The 11,101-nt window shown below is 47.1% G+C and overlaps 1 protein-coding gene across 1 annotated transcript; it reads left to right on the top strand.

Annotated features, from left to right (window-relative positions):
* Nucleotides 1–648: 648 nt before the first annotated feature.
* On the top strand, nt 649–1,747 carry LOC124119909 (putative uncharacterized protein DDB_G0274435). Its single transcript, XM_048382746.1, has 3 exons — nt 649–837; nt 924–1,162; nt 1,244–1,747. Exons 1-3 carry the CDS (start codon nt 649–651, stop codon nt 1,566–1,568), a joined length of 753 nt encoding a protein of 250 aa, XP_048238703.1. The 3' UTR covers nt 1,569–1,747.
* The last annotated feature ends 9,354 nt before the right edge of the window (nt 1,748–11,101 follow it).

Below are 11,101 nucleotides of genomic sequence, written 5' to 3'. Positions count from 1 at the left end.
TAGATGCACCCACTTACCCACGATAAATCCACCCACTTACCCACTACCCCCCCCCCCCCCCCCCCCCCCCCCCACCCCCCCCCCCCCCCACCACCACCCCCCACCCACCCCACCCACCACACCCACTACCCCCCCCCCCCCCCCCCCCCCCACACACACACACACACACACACACACACACACCCCGATAGATGCACCACTTACCCACCGATAAATCCACCCATCCTCTCAATCAAGCTTATCTTTTCTATTGTAGTGAGCTGTGTGGTTCCCCGCCTCGTCCTCTCGGCGTCAATAACTCCATCAGGACCTGACGCGACGCCCACGGCGGCAGTGACAGGAGTTGTGTCAGCCGAAGCCGGGTATGCTGACACCGATGATGACGCTGATAACGCCGTGACAAGTGAGGAGAAAGAAGGTGAACACTTCAATCTGTTCCCGGGGCTTCCCAAGAATGGACCCTGGAGCAATACAGTCTTGGAGTCCAGAGACAAGAGGTCCAGCAGAAGGCCGAAGGGAAAGAAGGGGAAAAAGTCACGCAGGAGACCCTCCAAGCGGATGCGAGGGAGGAATTAATTCCAGGGAAAAGGATGTCAGTGTCATCTGGGGAATCACGAGACAGTGGTGAGAGGAGCGGCGAGAGGAGCGATGAGAGGAGCGATGAGAGGAGCGGTGGAAGAAGTGGTGGAAGAAGCGGTGGAGGAGCGGTGGAAGAAGCGGTGGGAGAAGTGGTGGGAGGAGCGGTGGAAGAAGCGGTGGAGAAGTGGTGGAAGAAGCGGCGAAAGGAGCGATGAGAGGAGCGGTGAGAGGAGCGGAGGAAGAAGTGGTGGAGAAGTGGTGAAGAAGTAGTGACGATAGCCGTGAGGTCTGGCCCGGTTTAGAAACAGTAGCAGAAGGAACGACAGAAGCAGAAGCAACAACAGAAGCAACAACAGAAGCAGGAGGAACGACAGAAGCAGAAGCAACAACAGAAGCAGAAGGAACGACAGAAGCAGAAGCAACAACAGAGGCAACAACAGAAGCAGAAGGAACGACAGAAGCAGAAGCAACAACAGAGGCAGCAACAGAAGCAGAAGGAACGACAGAAGCAGAAGCAACAACAGGAGCAGAAGGAACGACAGAAGCAGAAGCAACAACAGAAGCAGAAGACGCGACAGAAGCAGTAGCAACAACGGAAGCAGAAGGAACAACAGAAGCAGAAGGAACAACAGAAGCAGTAGCAACAACGGAAGCAGAAGCACAGCAGAAGAAGCAGCAACTACAGAAGCAGAAGCAACAACAGAAGAAGTAGCAACAACAGAAGCAGAAGCAACAACAGAAGAAGTAGCAACAACAGAAGCAGAAGCAACAACGGAAGCAGAGGCAACTACAGAAGCAGCGGGAACAACAGAAGAAGTAGTAACAACAGAAGCAGAAGCAACGACGGAAGCAGTAGCAACAACAGAAGCAGAAGCAACGACGGAAGCATCAACTACAACAGCTACAACTGTAGGAACAACCACAACAATACAGACGCCAGTAAAGAAGGCAAAAGGCAAGAAGAGGGGAAGGAAAGAAAGACGGGGTAGGAAAGAAAGACGGGGTAGGAAAGGCAAGCGGGGAAAGACGGGCAGACAGAGGAAAAGCAGAAGGCCGAAGGGGAAAAAGCCCAAGAAACCCAAAGGAAAAGGAAGAAGGCATTAAACAGACTGCTTCGGTGTGTGAATTGATGGCAGAAGGAGAGTGATGCATTAAAATATTAACAAGATATATTTGTTTGTTCTTTGATAAAGTAACAGTACAATAGTCTGTGTGTGTATGAGAGCTGACGTTGTGCCACCGAAACAGGGGGAATCGCACACTGGAGGTCGATAACCTTTCATTTTAGAAAACAGCAAAACAGTTTCTAATTGTCACTCGACAGATGATCATCCCCGTGTGATGTAGGTGTTCACTTGGCAGATGTTCATCCCTGTGTGATGTCGGTGTTCACATGACAGGTGTTCATCCCTGTGTGATGTAGGTGTTCACTTGAAAAGTGTTCATTCCCGTGTGATGTAGGTGTTCACTTGACAGGTGTTCATCCCTGTGTGATGTAGGTGTTCACTTGGCAGATGTTCAACCCTGTGTGATGTAAGTGTTCCCTTGACAGGTGTTCATCCCTGTGTGATGTAGGTGTTCACTTGACAGGTGTTCATCCCTGTGTGATGTAGGTGTTCACGTGACAAGTGTTCATCCCTGTGTGATGTAGGTGTTCACTTGACAAGTGTTCATCCCCTAGTGATGTAGGTGTTCACTTGACAGGTGTTCATCCTTGTGTGATGTTCGTGTTCACTTGACAGGTGTTCATCCTTGTGTGATGTAGGTGTTCACTTGACAGGCGTTCATCCCTGTATGATGTAGGTGTTCACGTGACAGGTATTCATCCCTGTGTGATGTAGGTGTTCACTTGACAGGTGTTCATTGCTCTGTGATGTAGGTGTTCACTAGACAGGTGTTCATCCCTGTGTGATGTAGGTGTTCACGTGACAAGAGTTCATCCCTGTGTGATGTAGGTGTTCACTTGAGAGGTGTTCATCACTGTGTGATGTAGGTGTTCACGTGACAGGCGTTCATCCCTGTATGATGTAGGTGTTCACTTGACAGGTGTTCATCCCTGTGTGATGTAGGTGTTCACTTGACAGATGATCATCCCTGTGTGATGTAGGTGTTCACGTGACAGGTGTTCATCCCTGTGTGATGTAGGTGTTCACGTGACAGGTGTTCATCCCTGAGGTAGATGTTCACTTGACAGGTGTTCATCCCCTAGTGATGTAGGTGTTCACTTGACAGGTGTTCATCCTTGTGTGATGTACGTGTTCACTTGACAGGGGTTCATCCTTGTGTGATGTAGGTGTTCACTTGACAGGCGTTCATCCCTGTATGATGTAGGTGTTCACGTGACAGGTGTTCATCCCTGTGTGATGTAGGTGTTCACTTGACAGGTGTTCATTGCTCTGTGATGTAGGTGTTCACTAGACAGGTGTTCATCCCTGTGTGATGTAGGTGTTCACGTGACAGGTGTTCATCCCTGTGTGATGTAGGTGTTCACTTGACAAGAGTTCATCCCTGTGTGATGTAGGTGTTCACTTGACATGTGTTCATCCCTGTGTGATGTAGGTGTTCATTCCTGTGTTACGTAGGTGCCCTCTTAATATGTTGGTGTATATATGAATCTGTATTCGGCCATGTATCTATGTACCACTATGAAGAATTTAAAACACTCTCTTGTAGATGTCCACGTGGATGACGTTCCCCGTGACGGCAACCTACTACCTTTCCACAGATGGAGGTCTGTGAAACATACACCGCCATCACACACAGACTGGCGGAATCCCGTACACTTGTGTGACACACTATGGAACCACTCAAATGTGCATTAAGCCCCAACGACGCGGTATTTGACTTCTATCTACACGTAAGCTTTCCAGAGTGACTTATTGCAGCTGATCGATCAGATGACTCGATAACGGAGATCGGCAATGAATTAGGAGGTATGTTCGGGCACCCGGTTCGAATGGACATGGCACACAGACGTGGACCCATTTCAGTTCCTGCAGCTACCAAGCAGACTTCCGAAGAATAGGCCTTGACATCCTTCCCTCATACAGAGTGGGTGAATTGTTTCCATAAAAGGTTAATAAACTTCACCAATCAATGAAACAATGTTATGTTGAGAAATGTAATCGCTTGGTAGACGAGAACCTGTACACGGTCCGCGGTCAATATCTCAACTCCACAAGTCCATTATCTATGAAAGGTGTCAAATTGAGCGGTTGGTATATTTGTTAGATGTGTGCAGGCTATGACATTAGGTGAGAGTGCTTTACCAGTTGTCACCAAGTCAGGTATGGGTCAATGTGTCACGGCAAGTCTACTGTCGACATACGTAATTCATCTCGTGGGGTAGTCATCTAGCCTTAGGCTCTCGGTTCAATCATGGATCGATGCAACTTACCCGGGCTGACCCGTCCTATAGATCTGGAGTTAACCTAACCATTCATACACCCATGCTACCTCTAGAACCCATCAGCAGACACTTGGTACCATCATAAACCAATGCTAGCTCTAGAACCCTACAGCAGACACTTGGTACCATCATAAACCAATGCTAGCTCTAGAAACCCTACAGCAGACACATGGTTCCATCATACACCCATGCTAGCTCTAGACACCCTACAGCTGACACCTGATTCCATCATACACCCATGCTAGCTCTAGACACCCTACAGCAGACACCTGGTACCATCAAACACCAATGTTAGCTCTAGACACCCTACAGCAGACACTTGGTTCCATCATACACCCATGCTATCTCTAGACACCCTACAGCAGACACCTGGTTCCATCATACACCCATGCTATCTCTAGACACCCTACAGCAGACACATGGTTCCATCATACACCCATGCTAGCTCTAGACAGCCTACAGCAGACACATGGTACCATCATACACCCATGCTATCTCTAGACACCCTAAAGCAGACACCTGGTTCCATCATACACCAATGCTAGCTCTAGACACCCTACAGCAGACACATGGTACCATCATACACCCATGCTAGCTCTAGACACCCTACAGCAGACACCTGGTTCCATCATACATCCATGCTAGCTCTAGACACCCTACAGCAGACACCTGGTACCATCATACACCCATGCTAGCTCTAGACGCCCTACAGCAGACACCTGGTACCATCATACACCCATGATAGTTCTAGACACCCTACAGCAGACACCTGGTTTCATCATACACCCATGCTAGCTCTAGACACCCTACAGCAGACATCTGGTACCATCATACACCCATGTTAGCTCTAGACACCCTACAGCAGACATCTGGTACCATCATACACCCATGCTAGCTCTAGACACCCTACAGCAGACATCTGGTACCATCATACACCCATGCTAGCTCTAGACACCCTACAGCAGACATCTGGTACCATCATACACCCATGTTAGCTCTAGACACCCTACAGCAGACATCTGGTACCATCATACACCCATGCTAGCTCTAGACACCCTACAGCAGACACTTGGTACCATCATACACCCATGCTAGCTCTAGACACCCTACAGCAGACATCTGGTACCATCATACACCCATGCTAGCTCTAGACACCCTACAGCAGACACCTGGTACCATCATACACCAATGTTAGCTCTAGACACCCTACAGCAGACACATGGTACCACCATACACCCATGTTAGTTCTAGACAACCTACAGCAGACACTTGGTTCCATCATACACCCATGCTAGCTCTAGACACCCTACAGCAGACATCTGGTACCATCATACACCCATGCTAGCTCTAGACACCCTACAGCAGACACCTGGTACCATCGTACACCCATGCTAGCTCTAGACACCCTTCAGCAGACACCTGGTTCCATCATACACGCATGCTAGCTCTAGACACCCTACAGCAGACATCTGGTTCCTTCATACACCCATGCTAGCTCTAGACACCCTACAGCAGACACCTGGTACCATCATACACCCATGTTAGTTCTAGACACCCTACAGCAGACACCTGGTTTCATCATACACCCATGTTAGCTCTAGACACCCTACAGCAGACACATGGTTCCATCATCCACCCATGCTATTTTTATAACCCTAGAGCAGACACCTGGTTCCATCATACACCCATGCTAGCTCTAGACACCCTACAGCAGACACCTGGTTCCATCATACACCCATGCTAGCTCTAGACACTATACAGCAGACACATGGTATCATCATACACCAATGTTAGCTCTAGACACCCTACAGCAGACACCTGGTTCCATCATACACCCATGCTAGCTCTAGACACTATACAGCAGACACCTGCTTCCATCATACACCAATGCTAGCTCTAGACACCCTACAGCAGACACCTGGTACCATCATACACCAATGTTAGCTCTAGACACCCTACAGCAGACACTTGGTTCCATCATACACCAATGCTAGCTCTAGACGCCCTACAGCAGACACATGGTTCCATCATACACCCATGCTAGCTCTGCCGCCCTACAGCAGATACTTGGTTCCATCATACACCCATGCTAGCTCTAGACGCCCTACAGCAGACACCTGGTTCCATCATACACCCATGCTAGCTCTAGACGCCCTACAGCAGACACCTGGTTCCTTCAACACCCATGCTAGCTCTAGACATCCTACAGCAGACACCTGGTTCCATCATACACCAATCCTAGCTCTAGAACCCTACAACAGACACCTGGTTCCTTCATACACCCATGCTAGCTCTAGACATCCTACAGCAGACACCTGGTTCCATCATACACCCATGCTAGCTCTAGACATCCTACAGCAGACACCTGGTTCCATCATACACCCATGCTAGCTCTAGACATCCTACAGCAGACACCTGGTATCATCATACACCCATGCTAGCTCTAGACACCCTACAGCAGACACCTGGTTCCATCATACACCCATGCTAGCTCTAGACACCCTACAGCAGACACCTGGTTCCATCATACACCCATGCTAGCTCTAGACATCCTACAGCAGACACATGGTACCACCATACACCCATGCTAGCTCTAGACATCCTACAGCAGACACCTGGTACCATCATACACCCATGCTAGCTCTAGACATCCTACAGCAGACACCTGGTTCCATCATACACCCATGCTAGCTCTAGAAGCCTACAGCAGACACCTGGTTCCATCATATACCCATGCTAGCTCTAGACATCCTACAGCAGACACCTGGTACCACCATACACCCATGCTAGCTCTAGACATCCTACAGCAGACACCTGGTTCCATCATACACCCATGCTAGCTCTTGACACCAGACTACATACATATGACAACATGGATAAGCGATCCACTATAAACACCCTGCTAGATACGTTCCACTATAAACACCCTGCTAGATACGTTCAACTATAAACACCCTGCTAGATACGGTCCACTATAAACACCCTGCTAGATACGCCCCACTATAAACACCCTGCTAGATACGGTCCACTATAAACACCCTGCTAGATACGTTCCACTATAAACACCCTGCTAGATACGCCCCACTATAAACACCCTGCTAGAAACGGTCCACTATAAACACCCTGCTAGATACGTTCCACTATAAACACCCTGCTAGATACGTTCCACTATAAACACCCTGCCAGATACGCCCCACTATAAACACCCTGCTAGATACGTTCCACTATAAACACCCTGCTAGATACGTTCCACTATAAACACCTGACTACTAACGTCCCACTATAAACACCCTGCTAGATACGTCCCACTATAAACACCCTGCTAGATACGTTCCACTATAATCACCAGACAACAAACGTCCCACTATAAACACCCTGCTAGATATATGTACGTTCCACTATAAACACCCTGCTAGATACGTTCCACTATAAACACCCTGCTAGATACGTTCAACTATAAACACCCTGTTAGATACGTTGCACTATAAACACCAGACAACAAACGTCCCACTATAAACACCCTGGTAGATACGTTCCACTATAAACACCTGACTACAAACGTCCCACTATAAACACCCTGCTAGATATATGTACGTTCCACTATAAACACCCTGCTAGATACGTTCAACTATAAACACCTGACTACTAACGTCCCACTATAAAGACCCTGCTAGATATATGTACGTTCCACTATAAACACCCTGCTAGATACGTCCCACTATAAACACCCTCCTAGATACGTTCCACTATAAACACCCTGCTAGATACGTCCCACTATAAACACCCTCCTAGATACGTTCCACTATAAACACCCTGCTAGATACGTTCAACTATAAACACCAGACAACAAACGTCCCACTATAAACACCCTGCTAGATATATGTACGTTCCACTATAAACACCCTGCTAGATACGTTCCACTATAAACACCTGACTACTAACGTCCCACTATAAACACCCTGCTAGATACGTTCCACTATAAACACCAGACAACAAACGTCCCTCTATAAACACCCTGCTAGATATATGTACGTTCCACTATAAACACCCTGCTAGATACGTTCCACTATAAACACCCTGCTAGATACGTTCCACTATAAACACCCTGCTAGATACGTACAACTATAAACACCCTGTTAGATACGTTGCACTATAAACACCAGACAACAAACGTCCCACTATAAACACCCTGGTAGATACGTTCCACTATAAACACCTGACTACAAACGTCCCACTATAAACACCCTGCTAGATATATGTACGTTCCACTATAAACACCCTGCTAGATACGTTCAACTATAAACACCTGACTACTAACGTCCCACTATAAACACCCTGCTAGATATATGTACGTTCCACTATAAACACCCTGCTAGATACGTCCCACTATAAACACCCTCCTAGATACGTTCCACTATAAACACCCTGCTAGATACGTCCCACTATAAACACCCTCCTAGATACGTTCCACTATAAACACCCTGCTAGATACGTTCCACTATAAACACCAGACAACAAACGTCCCACTATAAACACCCTGCTAGATATATGTACGTTCCACTATAAACACCCTGCTAGATACGTTCCACTATAAACACCTGACTACTAACGTCCCACTATAAACACCCTGCTAGATACGTCCCACTATAAACACCCTGCCAGATACGTTCCACTATAAACACCAGACAACAAACGTCCCTCTATAAACACCCTGCTAGATATATGTACGTTCCACTATAAACACCCTGCTAGATACGTTCCACTATAAACACCCTGCTAGATACGTACAACTATAAACACCCTGTTAGATACGTTGCACTATAAACACCAGACAACAAACGTCCCACTATAAACACCCTGGTAGATACGTTCCACTATAAACACCTGACTACAAACGTCCCACTATAAACACCAGACAACAAACGTCCCACTATAAACACCCTGCTAGATACGTCCCACTATAAACACCCTGCTAGATACGTTCCACTATAAACACCAGACAACAAACGTCCCACTATAAACACCCTGCTAGATATATGTACGTTCCACTATAAACACCCTGCTAGATACGTTCCACTATAAACACCCTGCTAGATACGTTCAACTATAAACACCCTGTTAGATACGTTGCACTATAAACACCAGACAACAAACGTCCCACTATAAACACCCTGGTAGATACGTTCCACTATAAACACCTGACTACAAACGTCCCACTATAAACACCAGACAACAAACGTCCCACTATAAACACCAGACAACAAACGCCCCACTATAAACACCAGACAACAAACGTCCCACTATAAACACCCTGGTAGATACATCCCACTATAAACACCAGACAACAAACGTCCCACTATAAACACCCTGGAACAAACAAGCCCCTTTGGTTTAAACAATATTTATTTCCAAACAAAAGGAATGGGATTGGTGAACAGGTTCAACCTATTTAAACACCTCTCCCTACAAAGACCATTTAGCAATGAATAAGAGTAAACTGTACACTTTAAACGTCCCACTTTAAACAAGTGACAACATACACCCAACTATAAACAGACAGCAGTACCAAACTATAGACATTAGAAAGCCGACAATAGACACTCGATCACATACAGCTGATCTTTTAATTATAACTATAAGCCACTAATAGCAGACACCTGACACTCTAATAAGGTTGTGAAACCTTACAGAGACTATAGAAACAAATGATTAGATCAAACACACACACACACACACACACTCTCTCTCTCTCACTCTCTCTCTCTCTCTCTCTCTCTCTCTCTCTCTCTCTCTCTCTCTCTCGCTCTCTCTCACACGCACACTCACACTCACAAACACACACACACACAAACACACACACTCTCTCTCTTTCTCACACACTCACACATACTCTCACACACACACACTCTCTCTGTCTCACACACACGCACACACACAAAAACACACACACTCTCTCTCTCACACACACACACAAACAAAAACAAAAACACACACACACTCTCTCCCTCTCTCTCACACACACACACACACACTCTCTCTCTCTCTCTCTCTCTCTCTCACACTCACACAAACACATACACACACACTGTCACTCAAACGCACACTCACACACACACATACCCACACACACTGTCACTCGCTCCCATACACTCATACACTCACACTCTCTCACTCGCACGCACACTCACATACACACGATCTCAGATGCACACGTTCACACACACTCACACAGACACGCACACACACACTCCCTCGCACACACACACTCACACAGACACGCACACACACACACTTAGATACACTCACAGACACACACTCACACTTACTCACACACACTCACACTTACACACACACTGTCACACACACATACACTTTTTCTGACACACACACTCATTCACACACCCAAACTCACAGTCACACACACACACTCACACTCAGACGGGGTGGTCGGGTAGCCTAGTGGTTAAGGCGTTCGCTCGTCACGCCGAAGACCCGGGTTCGAATCCCGACATGGGTACAATGTGGGAAGCCCATTTCTAGTGTCCCCCGCCGTGATATTGTTGGAATATTTCTAAAAGCGGCGTAAAACCATACTCACTCACTCACTCACACTGACACTCACATACATACATACATACATACATACATACATACATACATACATACATACATACATACATACATACATACATACATACATACATACATACATACATACATACATACAGTCACACTCACTCAGACACTGGCACACATACACACACTCACACTCACACAGATACACCCCCACACACACGCTCACGCTCACACACCCCCCCACACACCCCCCCCCCCCCCCCCCCACACACACACACACACACACACACTCATTCACTCACTCACTCACTCACTCACTCACTCACTCACACCCACACTCACACTCACACCCACACTCACACATTTATAATCGGCATATGGAAACATGTAGACTGTGCCAGCTGGCTGCAGCTCCCGTCAAGACCCCTCCTACTGCTACACTTGAACTCAAGGCTTCTATCCCCACTGTACCCAAAGCCTGCTTTATCCACCAGAACATGAAAAGATTAAAAAGTAATAACACTTTGCTGGTATAAT

The sequence above is a fragment of the Haliotis rufescens genome, unplaced genomic scaffold (assembly GCF_023055435.1).
Source record: "Haliotis rufescens isolate VD_foot unplaced genomic scaffold, xgHalRufe1.0.p SCAF_41, whole genome shotgun sequence".
In the NCBI taxonomy this organism is placed as follows: domain Eukaryota; kingdom Metazoa; phylum Mollusca; class Gastropoda; order Lepetellida; family Haliotidae; genus Haliotis; species Haliotis rufescens.
This window is presented reverse-complemented; position numbering and strand designations above follow the sequence as displayed.

Bases quoted from the DNA above. Each gene is read 5' to 3' on its own strand.
- LOC124119909 (XM_048382746.1), top strand. From the start codon at position 649: ATGAGAGGAGCGATGAGAGGAGCGGTGGAAGAAGTGGTGGAAGAAGCG. The intron at 838-923 runs GTGAAGAAGTAG...AAGCAACAACAG, and splicing joins GAAGAAGTGGTGGAGAAGTG to AAGCAACAACAGAAGCAGGA. The intron at 1,163-1,243 runs GTAGCAACAACG...GCAGAAGCACAG, and splicing joins CAGAAGACGCGACAGAAGCA to CAGAAGAAGCAGCAACTACA.